A 14,274-nucleotide genomic window follows, 5' to 3' on the forward strand; every position below is an offset into this window, starting at 1 on the left:
CCATCCAGATTCCTGACTAGTTCCTGGCATCCCAGCTGGCTGGAATGGTTCTGTTTGTTGGGGGTGGGGTGGCGTGAGAGGGTTGGACCAGCATGGCCTCAGGAAGAACTCATGGCCTCACAGTCGGGTTCACAAACTCTTGTCAGATGGCACCTACTTCTGCTGTCCAAAAGTGACTAGACTGCATGCGCACTGATTTTATGTGGGAAATCCCAGCCCCATTGAAGTCAGTGGCTAAACTCCCACTGACTTCAGGAGGATCAGACTCACTGTAAAAGACTATTGATGTCTCTTCTCTGTATATCTCATTTTTTAACTCCAGTTTTAGCTCATTGCTCTTTTCCTTTCCCTTTTCCAGATAAATTTTGTATTTCTATTTAACATTGTTAGGATTTTAATGACAAAACTGAGAGCTTCAACGACTTCAGAAACAATACAATACAGGTAAGTTGGCCAGTGCTTTTCACAATTGTTATAAGAAATCTTCTGACCTCCTCTATGCAGTATGTACACTGTGGGGTTTTATTTATTAGACACCTAAAACACTGCATACTTCACCACTTGCCCCGACGTTCTGCCTTTGTGTTTTAGGGTTGTGCACCTAGGCTTGGTAACTGTATCTCCTTATACTTTAGGCATGCCCCGCTAGGGCACAATATCATTGTTCATGGGGCAGGTTATTTTCAGGGTTTTTTTTTTAAATGCATCTACAGAAATTTGCATACATTCTTGCACCCATTCCAATTATGTGCGTGGATGAAATCAGGTGCACCCAGCTGGGATTTATGTGCAGATAGATATGCGCTGTTGCATCTCCTGACTTGTTTACATGCTTCAGGGTGCTCATGTGCCTCTACTGTACATATGCAAAGGTAACTATTTCAGAATTTGGCCCAATGTCACGAGCTAGGTCAGTCTGGTGCAAAAGTGATACATCAAGAAGGCCATTTTTTCCTCTACGGTAAAATATGATTGGTTCATGGGAGGAGAGCATTTAACTACCGGTTTCAAAATATATTACAATAGTTATACAAATGACATTTTTCTGTAATCCACTACACTGAGGACTAGAATATTTATGGATCTTAGTTGACTGATGAGTGTAGAAATGCGCAACCTGTACCAAATTGCCTCTCCGCTTATGCACACAATTTTGTGGGTGCATGTAATAATACTTTGACTGCCAAATAAATAGTTGATGTGCAGGCACAAATTCAGATCCCTTTTCTGCATTCCAAAATTCCCAGCGAAGGCAATAGGCATTTGGGGGGAAACAAGGAGTACAGCATTGGGTCATAGTCTTGAGCCCACGGATCAAGTAGGTAGACAGATGTTTCTGTTCATGCCCACAGATTACTGTACATCCACATACTAGGGGCAATGTAGAGGCCGTAAGCACTTTGCAGGAAATGTCGACTTGAACACCTTCTAAGACTGGACCTTTAGAGTACAGAGTGAGATCTCGTATGGTTATGCAGGTCTCCCAAGCTCTGCAGGCACAACTGGGACTCCCAAAGTCACCTGTCACTACTGTGTGAAATCTCAGGTTCCCAAGCTGAGCGCTGAACCCTGAAGTCTGTAAACTGGCCTGCTTGTGTCTTGGAAGGGAGCTTTGCCTGAGTAACGTGGCTTTAGTGTCTTATCCACTGCTTTCCTTTTGCTTCTGTCCTTGAAACATGGTTTCAGGGTAAACTGTGAGATTAAGGCACTGGCCTGATGCTCTTGCTTCGGTTCCCCTCTGCACATTCACTGAAAAATGAAGCCCATGGTAGAAAAAAATTCTATTCTCCCTGCTCATGCCTCATGCAGTAGTTCCAAAACCAAAAGGGGAGAAAGACTGAGATCTCAACTCCTTGCTGTCCCTGGGGTGAAGGGTGGGGCATGTAAAAACATTCCCAGCCAGCTTAACTAAGAGGAGCTGGCTTTATCCCTGCACAAGTGGTGATGATCAGATTTTTGTTACAAACTGTTTTCAAGAAGCTGCAAAGCTGCTTCTGCACATTCTGAATAAAAAGCCATTTACATTTCTTGCAAGCCTCATGCAGTGCAGTGGGGTCCCTCATGTTTCACCTAATCTTTTAAACTTCACAGCAGTAACGTCATAACAGAACTGCCCTTTTTAAACGGTTAGGCAGCTGTGGGTTGAGAACACTGCCTAGCGTGCTAACCAGCATTGTTTCCTTGTGCTCCCTGTCTGTCTGTAGAGAGAGAACTGGGCTGAGATTCAAGAGACCTGGGTCCTATGCTTGACCTGCTGGGTGACTTTGGACTAGTCACCTTGCTGCTTTGTGCCTCAGTTTCCCCATCTATAAAATAGAGAGAATGATACTGCCTCTGTAAAGCACGTTGAGATGTACTGGTGACAAGCACTATGTAAGAGCTAGGTACTATGATTATTATGCGCCTGTTGCCTCTTTTCTTACACTTGGAACTTCGGCAGCAGGGACTGTCTTTTTCTTCTGTGTTTTTACAGCACCCAGTGAGGTCCTGCTCCATAACTGGAGCTCCTACATGCTACTGCAATCATTGGTGGATTAACAAATTTGCCACCCATGGGCCTACAAAAAATTGCCACCCCCACCCCCGCGGCAAGCCTGGGAGGAAGGGGGGAGAAGGGGAGTTGTGGCGTGCTCGGGGGTGGCGGAGGTGGAGTGATGGTGAACTGGGGCAGGGAGCGGTTCCCTGCCCCCCACGAAAAGGTACTCCCCGTGGCCGCTGGCCCCAGGTCACCTCCGCTATCCCCCGAGCGCGCCAATACTCACTTCTCCCTGCCTCCCAGCGCTTTCGCCCAGCAAGCCTGGGAGAGAGGGGAGAGAAGGGGAGTTGTGGCGTGCTCGGGGGTGGCGGAGGTGGAGTGATGGTGAACTGGGGCAGGGAGCGGTTCCCTGCCCCCCACGAAAAGGTACTCCCCGTGGCCGCTGGCCCCAGGTCACCTCCGCTATCCCCCGAGCGCGCCAATACTCACTTCTCCCTGCCTCCCAGCGCTTTCGCCCAGCAAGCCTGGGAGAGAGGGGAGAGAAGGGGAGTTGTGGCGTGCTCGGGGGATGGCGGAGGTGGAGTGATGGTGAACTGGGGCAGGGAGCGGTTCCCTGCCCTCCACGAAAAGTTACTCCCCGTGGCTGCCGGCCCCAGGTCACCTCCGCTATCCCCCGAGTGCACCGATACTCACTTCTCCCTCCCTCCCTCCCAGCGCTTTCGCACAGCAAGCCTGGGAGAGAGGGGAGAGAAGGGGAGTTGTGGCGTGCTCGGGGGATGGCGGAGGTGGAGTGATGGTGAACTGGGGCAGGGAGCGGTTTCCTGCCCTCCACAAAAAGTTACTCCCCGTGGCTGCTGGCCCCAGGTCACCTCCACTATCCCCCGAGCGCGCCGATACTCACTTCTCCCTCCCTCCCAGCACTTTCGCACAGCAAGCCTGGGAGAGAGGGGGGAGAAGGGGAGTTGCAGTGAACTCAGGAGATGGCAGCAGTGGAGTGGAGGTGAGCTGGGGCGGGGAGCGGTTCCTGCCCTCCCTGGGTTACTCCCCGCACCCAGGGGCCCCAGCTCACCTCTACTCTGCCTCCTCCGAGTGCCGCTACTCACTTCTCCCTCCCTCCCAACGCTTTCATGCAGCAAGCCTGGGAGGAAGGAGGGAAGTGCGGCGCGCCTGGTGGACGAGGCCGGCCGGGGATTTGGGGAAGGGGCGGAGTTGGGGAGGGGGCATGAGCAAATTTGCCGCCTCTGTAAATTTGCCGCCCTAGGCCTAGGCCTTCTTGGCCTAGGCGATAATACGCCGCTGACTGCGATACAAGTAATATCTAATAGTATTGCCCCAATAGTCACTTAAGCTTGAAGAATGCACCATATTCATATTGTTTAGTGGTATTGTGGTAGCATCTAGAGGCCCTAGCCAGCTGTATTGTGCTAGATGCTGCACAAACATACACCAAAGAGACAGCCCCTGTCCCAACGTGCTTACAATCAAAGTATAAGATGATAAACAACAGGTGGATACAATAAACAGGTAGGAGCAGAAGGTACCAGCGGGAGGATACTGGATGGGCACACGAGCTGCCTGTACTGGAAGGAAATCACTCACTAGACCAGAAAAGAATCTCAGGGTGTTCACTGTGCTCAGGCTTCTAGCTAGTGCGACTGAGAAAGTGGGTCAGAGAGTGTCCAGAGAGAGAAGGTAATGGAGGTAATGAATGTTTCCAGCTGCCCGCGTATCACTGCGGAGCTGCGCTGGTTCAGAATGCAGCGTTAGCTGGCAGGGATGGCCAGCATGATCAAAAGCCTTTCCCAGAGCGCCTCTCCCAAGGGTTTGTGGCCAGGAGTCTGAGTCACATTGGTTAGCAGCAGCAGCAGCAGACAGAGAAGCCACATGGTATTTCATAACCTGGTGCAGTGGCAGTTGTTCTTTCCCATTCCCCCTGCCCTCTGCTCACCTCTGCTCACACTGCACTGCCAGTAATTGGGATAGACAGTTAACTTCTTGCGTGCCAGATCAGAGTAGGGGCTCAGCACCCTATTACATGCTAGGATTTCTATTTCCCTTCCTTTTCACTGAGAAATGGCCATGGGTTATTCTTTATTTTCTTCTCATTCTTTTTTCTTGTATATAATGACAAGCATTTCCTTGAGGTGACGGAGCATGCCATCTGCCTGTCCTTCTCTTACTTTATTATCCTTTTGCCTTCTGTTTATCTTGAGTTCATTTATGAGGACCTTAACGACACATAGGAATGCCATGCTGGTTAAGTGCTAGTTTGACTCACAACAACAAATAGAAGGATTTTACCTGTCTCCTGGCAGACAATAATCCATCATCTGACCATATCATTTGGAATCCCGGGGCAAGATTAGACGTTAACCCATGTTTTCAACCCACTGTTATCTGGCTTTCCCCAGTTTATCTCAAATGTTCCTGAAATCAACGAGTGGAAGGATGATTTTAATCCTTATTTCAGGAATTTTAGGGAGATGGTGGTCAAATTCCTCCCTGTCATAGAGGAGGTGGGAGGGGAAATGATCTTGTGATTAAGGCGCTTGACCGGGGCTTCCTGGTTGTGCTGGGCAAGTGTGCAAGTCACTTAATCTCTCCATGCCTCAGTCTCCCTGCTGTTAGAGGGGATAATACCAGCTCCCTACCACTTAGGGGTGCTCTGAGGATAAATACATTAATGACTGTAAGGTGCTCACATACCGTGCCGACAGGAGCTGTGTAAGAGTGTGCATAGCCAGCACTAGTCACCAATACAGGGCTTGTCTATATTACCCGCTGGATCGACGGTCAGCAATCGATCCAGCGGGGGTCAATTTATCACATCTAGTCTAGCCCTGATAAATCGACTGCTGAGCGCTCTCCTGTCGACTCCGGTGCTCCACCAGGGCGAGAGGTACAGGCAGAGTCGATGGGAGAGCGTCAGCCATAGATTTACCGCAGTGAAGACACCACGGTAAGTAGATCTAAGTACGTCGACTTCAGCTATGTTTTTCACATAGCTGAAGTTGCGTAACTTAGATCGATTCCCTCCTCCCCCCAGTATAGACCAGGCCTCAGTTGTTTAAATACAGCATTTTGCTCCTGAAATCTGATTGATAGGAAAAAACACCAGCTGCATATTGTTTTCAAAATCCCTATCAGCCGTGCAAATCCAATCTGGCTGTTAAATTTACGCTCTGTAATCTCCCTTAATATTATAATTATAAATCAGTAATTTCATGTTGCTTAATTAACTAGCAGACTGGAAATGAAACACTAATCACAGTGTAAAGTTGCTGGACTAGACTGACTGTAATTTGATCATGTCACAAAATCTCACCACCACAAATCATTTCACAGCTTATTGCCAGCTTCCTTGAATATCACAGTCGTATATTCCAGTCTGTTCTTAGACTCTGTTTAGGAATTTCTCCTAAAAATACATGTCGCTCAAAATATGGGACTGGATCCAAATCACTCCTCCCAGCAACTCCTCTGAACTTCAAAATAGTTTCAATCCTGATGTCAATCCAGGCCCATCTTTAATTGCTAGCAGTGTTGAACCCCATTGAACTTGCAACGCCTATCTAGTAAATGTAGTAGTAAGCATGAAACATACTGTAGAGTAGCATGTACTTCGCTGTCGTACCTTGCAATGCATTTCACAGCGCTGAGAAGGTAAGTAGAAGCACCAATATCTATGTGGGTTTCCCATCACCACTAGGAAGAGCAGGTGTGGAAAGAAGCCAAAAACAAACCACTTCCCAGCTGCCCAAATGCCTCATCAATCTTCACCATTGCTCTCACTGGTGGGAAACCAGACAGGAGCACAACCTAGTGTGCATGTCTAAGGCAGGAACTGGAGAGAACTGATGAGGAGGAAAAACATGGAAGTGGCCTGGCGACAGAGTAGAGGTAGGGGGGAACTGGCTTGGAGCGGGGAATCTGGGATGTTAAGGGAGTGCTAATGATTCAGGGAGGGGCTTCATGGTGAGGGTTGGAGAAGATGGGAATAACTTCTAGGAGGGGGAGGAGTGTCTGTTGGGAAAAGATAGAAAGATGATACTGATCTCACATCAGTGTGACTCCAGTAAGCACTGTGGAGTCATGCCTGGTCTATGCTGGTCTCAGGCCTCCTCTGTCCAGTTCTTCATTGTAATTCCCTATGGGTGAGTGTTTCTCTGAGGGTTGCATCACTCAACCTGGTTTTCCTCTCCTAATAACTTTTCCTCTCTGCTTGCACCCTGCAGGAAGGCAGTAAAGGCTACGTTAGTCCTTCTGCCTCTTCTGGGTATTACCTACATGCTTTTCTTTGTCAACCCCGGTGAAGACGACATTTCCCAGATAGTCTTCATCTACTTCAATTCCTTCTTGCAATCTTTTCAGGTAGGAGAGAACGCTTAATCACAAGTATTGGGCACTGCTCAAGGGATCCCAAATGCTCTTGGCTGCGAAGCTTGGGGCAATGAGAACCGCTTAGTAGAAATAACTCTTGAAACAGATTGACTTAGCATGTAACCTCATTGACTTAGCATGTAATCTTTTGCTTTTGTCTTTGTACAGTGCCTGGGGCTACTGGGTGCCATTGCAATACATATAATTAGTCATTTTCTTTTAATGCTTGTTTGTTTTAATGACGTATGGTTGTATCGGGTATGTCGCATGTGGCAGAGACCTCCTGTTAAGTAAGCATGAGTTCACTTGATCAAGAACTTGGTTGTACCAACCGGAGTCCTGCCCCACTTCTCTTACAATGGCGCATGCTCTAATCTGCCCTGGAACTTGGTCCATCCCAAACTTTGTGGCTGATTGGAGCATGCACCCCTGAAGACTGTGTTTTCCTGTCACCGAAGTCAGTGGGAGTTTTGCCGCGACTGTGATGGGAACAGGATCAGGTTTGAATGGGCAATGAGCAGAAGTAGTAACAGCGCTCTGGGTCCAGCACACAGACTCGTCATTGAACCCTCGATTCAGGAAGGCACTTCAGCACATGCCTCATTTTAAGCACTTCACTGCAGCTGTATTCATCTTCCTGACTAGGGGCCTAAGTTCAGTATTGCAACTGACTTCCACGGGATCAGTCCCTAAAGTAGAGATACAGCCAAGAACACCAGTGCCAATGACTGGGAGCTACTGCAGAAAGGCAGGGTCTATGACTGTGGGTTCTTAAAGCTTTCAGCTATGGATACCGATTTCATATTTGTATTTGAAGCCCAAAGTGTCACTCCAGTAACAGAAGCACAAAAGCAAAGAAGAAAAACAGCCCCTTTTAAACTATTAAAGGAGGGATTTTGTTCCTAAGCAATAAGACTCACTACATTTTTCATTGTATAAAGTAAATTGCATATTTTACCTGGTCATGCTCGCTGCCCGCAGAAGAAATGGTCGGTTTATGACAATAACGCTGCAGAGAGGTATGTGAAAGAGAGAGCAGCTGGGAAGTAAATCTGTGTTATGATGCGAGGTAGTACACCCCATTGCTAAAAGTAAAACTCAATCATTGCACTAGATAGTATATTTCTCTCTATCACTTTTTAGAGCAAGGATCAGATTCTGTGCACACTGAAGTCAACGGTTTCAGTAGGAGTAAGCCATTGTCCTATAATCACTTGGATATCGCATTCCCTTTTTGGTCAGAATGGGACTCTTAATAACATGATGCTCTCGTGGAAAGAGCAACCATCATCAGCTCATTGGGACTGTAATCAACCTCTGTTCTGTGTTTGTACAAAGCCCATGTGGTGGGGTCCTGGTCCATGACTGAAGCTCCTAGGTGCTAGTGCAGTTCCAATAAATAACAACAATAGTAGCTGAGACAGTAAACGGGATTTAAAGTACTCCTTTAGAAAATGTATATTATCTGCTATGTCCTGCATCAGGGGACTTCATGCTGCGATTGCAGGTCATCCAATAGGCGTTTTCCATTTGTAACATCAATGGTTACATAACTATGGGTGGAATCCTGGGCCCACTGAAGTCAATGGAAGCTTTGGCATTGACTTCAGCTCAGCACGGAATTCACCCTGTGTAGCTAGATCAGCTATCTTGAATGCATTCTTATTTATTAAGGGTGATATTTTACCGCCGTGACTTAATGGAGTAGTACATCATTCCCAGAATAATCCCAACAGCAGTGGCAGAGGAAAGCACCACTGAACACAACCATAGGTATGTCTACATAGCAAATGAAGGTGTGATTGCAGCTCAGGTGGGAATACCTGTGCTAGCTTTAATCTAGCTAGCACAGACTATAATAGTAGTGAAAACAGTGCCGTGGGCTGCCATGCAAGCCAGCTGCCCCAATACAAGCCCACTTGTGAGACTGGGTATATACTCAAGTTGTTAGTTTACACCGATGTACCTGTCCATGCTAGAATCACATCTTTAGTTGCAGTAGAGACATACCCTGAGGGCGGCAGACTCCAGCCCTACGTCATTAACTCTCCGAGCCCCATACTCTACTATGTAGCAATGGGGCCACTCTGGTAAGTGCTCTTCGACATGACTGTGGCTGCAGAAGCAGACCCCAAGGAAGTCTAACGAACTGCAGCCATCTTCCTCTAAGAACAGTAACAGAAAACAGAGATGGATGGTAAGTTTCTGTCAGACATTGCGGCAGTACAACTCGGGAACACATCTAAACCCACTTTGCTACATGTTTCACCATGCTTTATTCAAATAATGATCTAATAATGGTTCCTTTGGTCTTTTTCCAGGGTTTCTTTGTGTCAGTATTTTACTGCTTCTTGAATGGCGAGGTAAGTAGCATCCTACGCTGTTAGTGCAATTAATTATCATAAAGTGTAAGCAGCTTGAGAGTCCGACATTAGGGAAATGAAATGCATTTGCACTGCAGATCAGCTTTGGTACTCTTGAAGACATCTTCATTGATGTGCTTCTGAACTTTACACCCCACTACATGTTTGCCCTTTGCTTACAATGCCTTTATCGCACAGAGGTTGACACCTTAATGCAATGCTGACGTACCTATAGATGCTGAGTTTTGTTCTTCACTTGAATAATTCATTGCGTTTAATTCACTGTATGACTTCTGAGCTTGTTCAATAGACGGTTGTTTATTTATTTAACTGTGATTCAATGTCTTTTGTGCCACACATTGGTTAAGAATCCACAGTACATGACAGCACGTTTCACATAGGAATTGCCCAACTGAACTGGTCTAGTGGTCTTTTTTATCCAGTATTCTGTCTCTGAGTGATCTATACCAGATGCTTCAGCGGAAGATGAGGGAGGGAAGCAGCATGGTGAGCAAGGGGGCAACCCATAATGAACAATTGTGGAATAAGCTGCCCATACAGGAAGTTTCTTACTAACTCCCATCAGTTAGTGGCTGACTTAGGCCCTGAAGTATGATGGTTTCTCCATTTTTTTCTTATCCTGCCTACTCTAATGGTGGATGATCTCACTATTCATATTAATCTATGTAATCCTTTATTGAATACAGCTAAGTTTTTGGCCTCAGTAACATCTTTAGGCAATGAGTTTCACAGATTAATTATGCATTGTGCATAAAAGTATATTCTTCTATCACTGTTGGACTATGTATGACAACTTTATGCTGCTACTGCACAGGGCAAATTCTCCAGGGGGTCACAGTGGCCTGTTCTTATCACTGCAGTAAGAACATGGAAGCTGGCCCACTGATTTCATTAAACTCCCCAGACTCCCACTGATTGGTGCACTATGTTACCATTGCCATGCATATCCCAGTAGCTTTCCACGCTATGGACTGGACTAGGAGCAGGTGAGCAGTCCTTGCTGTGATTTGTTTTAGCAGATTATTTTGGGGATATTTCAGTTTTCTAGCGGTGGGAGCAATATTGCATGGTCAAAGATGCATCTTCTCTATAGCAGGGTTCCAAGATCTTTTTCCAGAACCTGAGCCAAATTCACTCCTCCTGTAACTCCATTCATTTCAGTGGGCTAACACCAAGGATGACCTGGCCCCAGAAGAGCTACCATATACTTCTCTGTATGTCTTGATAGCTGTGTATTGCCAGTTCAGGTGTGCTTTCCAGATCTGTGTTTTTCCCAACTATGGCTCATCAGTACTAGGGTCCCTGTCTGAGTTTCTGTGTCTTTTTATGACTCCCATGTGTGCCTTGTTTTTGACTGCCTAATCCCAGTGGGCTTCCTAGCTGTCTCCTTGTGAGATGTAACATAGACCAGGTTAGATAATGATACTGACTTCCACACTGTAAAGTGCTTTGAGATCTAACAATGAAATGTGCGACATAAAGGTGAGGTGTTGTTATATGACAAATGCAAACTTTTCATTTGAAACGGAAGGTTCCAAGCAGCATAGCCAACCTAGATACGAGCGAGAATTACAAGACGTATTCATATTTGCCACTAGTGCTCAAGAGCCTCTTTGGGATTCCATTGCATGGACATACTAGAGCATGCCGCATCAGTTGCAGCATTTTGCAGTAGGGATACAGCAGTGCCTCTTTGTGAACAGAAAGGCTTATCAGAAAACTAGCTTGTCAGCAGTGCCATGCCACCTAGGCTGTGGGAGGGCCTGAGTTGTCAAGCCAGTGTGTGAGATGCTTTCCCTTCTCCGGCAGGCATGCCATCCATCAGATCTTTTCACACCCCTTATTCCGCTTTGTGCAAGCATTCTCCATTCATTTGTGCTTGGCATTATCCAATAAAATGAAAAATAGTTCAGGCTTCTATTAACTTGAATTCAATTCCACTTGATCTATTAAAAGGGTGTCACAGATGGGAAAAAAATGCCATTCAATGTGCGGCAGAGTGTAATCCATTTGTTGCTGAAAGGACCCACCGTGCGATCACACTTTGATGCCCTGCACTTTCAATCCACCTATGAGAGCGGATTCTCTTCCATTCTATTAAATTACTTCATTCTGTGCAAGTCAGCTCATCCTTGATCCTTTTATTTCTTCCTTTTTTACCTCCTCTTGTAGATAATCACTTTTCATTATCCAAATGGCAGCTGCTCTGAGCCATTGGTTCAGCTTTATTTTAGGTTGGGGCGGGGGTTAATGGTCAGATGAGCCCAAAGATGTGGTGATTGATACTAGAAATGCAGTTTTACATTCACGCCTCAAAGTTAGCTAGGGAATATGTACAATCACAAGCTAGGCGAAGAACTCCCCTGTTGACAAGGAAGCCAAATGCACCTCTTTCCACATTGTTTATTCCAGCCACTCCCTGAAATAATTTGTGCTCATGAAAAGAATCACAGGTGAGCTTGTTTCTCATAGAATATTTGAAAGAGTGGAGCTCAGTGGTGCTTGGTGACTCTGAAACTGGGCAAAATTGACCTGCTGATGTCCGCTATGAGCCAGTTAAGCTCATACTGTATCTGTTTTAAAGAGGGCAGGCAAATCCTAACCTGAGGCGACTTCACTGTGGTAGTCATCCCTGTAATCTTCCCACCTTTCTGGAAACCACACTCCTTTATTAGGATAGTCAAGCACTAGCATCTTAGGTGCTTGTTGACACTTATGGATACTACATTCATTCTGTAGCAGCAGTAAGAATTGTATAACACCCCACAGAATTTCCTGCTGTGAATAGAATTGAGCCCTGGGATATAAGTAAGGCTCTCGTTGATTTGAGATCAAGGGAAACCTTTTATATACATCTGAGAGCATAATTTAGCCCTATATATTGTAAGTATAGATAAGAGGATGAGGGAAGGGAAAGGATGGAAGAATATATAATGTAAAACCGGACACATAATATATTGTTCCATGATCCAGTCCAATAGATTTCTTTCCAGTCGTGTTAGAAATTCAACATGCATCCGTCTTGCCACCTTGACTGCATAATGCGTGTTTCAGTTCTTTGAAATCTTCTTAAGAAAGCTTCTTTTCAAAGATAGCTATTATACCTGCTTTCTGAATTTTTATTGTCCATTATTTAAATCCGGATCTAGAAAAACATTATTGGTAAAGCTGTTTGATAGGTTTAGGCTTTCAAAAGCTGCAGTGCAGTTGGAACAATTTGAATCTCAATGCCTTAGCAAGTTGGCTTAATCATTGCCAAAAGATAGTCCGCTTTTCAAACGTATGCTAATTTTTCATGTGTTAGACTATACTCTCTGTGATGCATTTTTTTTTGCTGTGTATTTATATGCTTATGATTAACCCCTTCCATGTCTAAACCGTGACAGAAAGTAATATCACATACTGCTATATTGTATTGGCCACACCTTGATATCAACATTATTCACGTCTACTGTAGAAATGTAATATTTCTCAGTGCACGTGAACAGAAATAATGGCGTAAGAATGGAAATACAGATATATGGTTTGCATTCTTCTGACATCATTCACATATTTAGTGTGTCATATTTACCCCAGTGTAGATCAAAGGAACTCCATTCAAACTGGCGGAGCTACACCACTTTACTGAGACCAAAAACATGCCCACACTGGTTGCTCATTTGATTGATATTAATTACCGCCTTCATTAATCTTGTGGTGTTGCTGCACCCACCTCTCTTTTCAGTGACCTCTGCTTTAGAACCTCATTCTCAATTGCTATATGTAAGCTTGTTTATACGGGGGAATTGACCAGGAAAACTACTGTGGAATCAACTATTCTGGAATAGCTTCCCATGTGGACATTCTCTTTTGGAATAAAAGTCACTTAATTCCAGAATAATTAATGCATATCCAAAGCGGAGCAATTATTCTGAAATAAAATGAACTTTTTTTTCCAGAATTATGTGTCCCTGCCAAAAGTTATTCCAGAATAGCTAATGCAGTCCATTTCTCCATACGGACAAGCCCTATGCCTTTTTAAATGTCAGTTTGTGCCCTGCTGGATTGCTACATTGCTTTCTGTGACTGATAGGACTTACAGTACCACAGCTCAAAAGGTTGTGTGTGCCCATTCTTGCCCAGACACTATGGTATTGGGAGCCTTATTGTATCCAACAAACAATCCATCCCTTAGATCGCCAAGCCCACTTTTAGCAACGACAGAAGTATGGAAAAATCATTGTTTTAAAGCTCTTGCAAATCCATGTTCTGATCTGTTCCTTTGTCCCCACGGGGTACTGATGTACTACTGACTATCTGTAGCGATTCTCAAGCAATATGGACTGGAGATAAAATGATTGAAGTCCCTGACTTGGTGACAATCTGTCATCTGTGAAACTTGCCAGCTGAAAGGGGATTTATCAGGCTAGATGTGTTATGTGTTTGAATACAAAGCTGGATGCTGAAGTGGTTATGGTGGTGTCTGTTGGTCTCTTAGACTCTTCACCTGAAATCATTTCATCCCAAGTTTAATCACTCCTAAATCCTGTCTGCTTTACAAGTACTGGATATTGCTTTGGTCCTGTAGTACTCTCCAGAGTGCCTGCAGATAGATGCTCCTTCCTCACCAGTAGTACTTTGTGCAATTACTTGTATTATCCGTCTCTCTCCCTGCTGTAGGCTTTCCTGGTAATTTTCACAGCTCTTCTAGCTGTTTCTTCATTCCCCAGACACCCCTGGAAAGATCATAGAGAAAAGGCTCACAGAATGTGGTCTCTCCACTCCATCCTTTCAAACATCAGCTGCAACATTTCCAAACTTAGAGAGTGTTTGGGATTATTCTGAGAAAGAATTTAAAATGAGGGTCTTTTTGTGCCTGTTTGGAGGATGGTCTCACTGCTTGCAAAGAAAGGCACATCTTTGCATGCCTTATTCATCTGGGGACAAGTTCTGCCTTTGTTACTCCGGAGTCAATCTGGAGTAACGCTGTTGACTGTAGTAAAATTACTGCAGATTTACACTAGTATCATCAAAACTGGATTGGGGTCTATATTT

The 14,274-nt window shown here is 45.2% G+C and overlaps 1 protein-coding gene across 2 annotated transcripts in view; it reads left to right on the plus strand.

Moving 5' to 3' along the window:
• The window catches only part of CRHR2 (corticotropin releasing hormone receptor 2), a 290,812-nt gene that overhangs the window by 258,091 nt on the left and 18,447 nt on the right, over positions 1 to 14,274 (plus strand). For both annotated transcript variants that reach the window (XM_032764679.2, XM_032764680.2), the window contains 3 exons: positions 359 to 444; positions 6,712 to 6,847; positions 9,178 to 9,219. In XM_032764679.2, the coding sequence (XP_032620570.1) occupies positions 359 to 444; positions 6,712 to 6,847; positions 9,178 to 9,219 (264 nt within the window). The remainder of the gene's footprint in view (positions 1 to 358; positions 445 to 6,711; positions 6,848 to 9,177; positions 9,220 to 14,274) is intronic.

This window comes from Chelonoidis abingdonii, chromosome 2, assembly GCF_003597395.2.
Source record: "Chelonoidis abingdonii isolate Lonesome George chromosome 2, CheloAbing_2.0, whole genome shotgun sequence".
In the NCBI taxonomy this organism is placed as follows: Eukaryota; Metazoa; Chordata; order Testudines; family Testudinidae; genus Chelonoidis; species Chelonoidis abingdonii.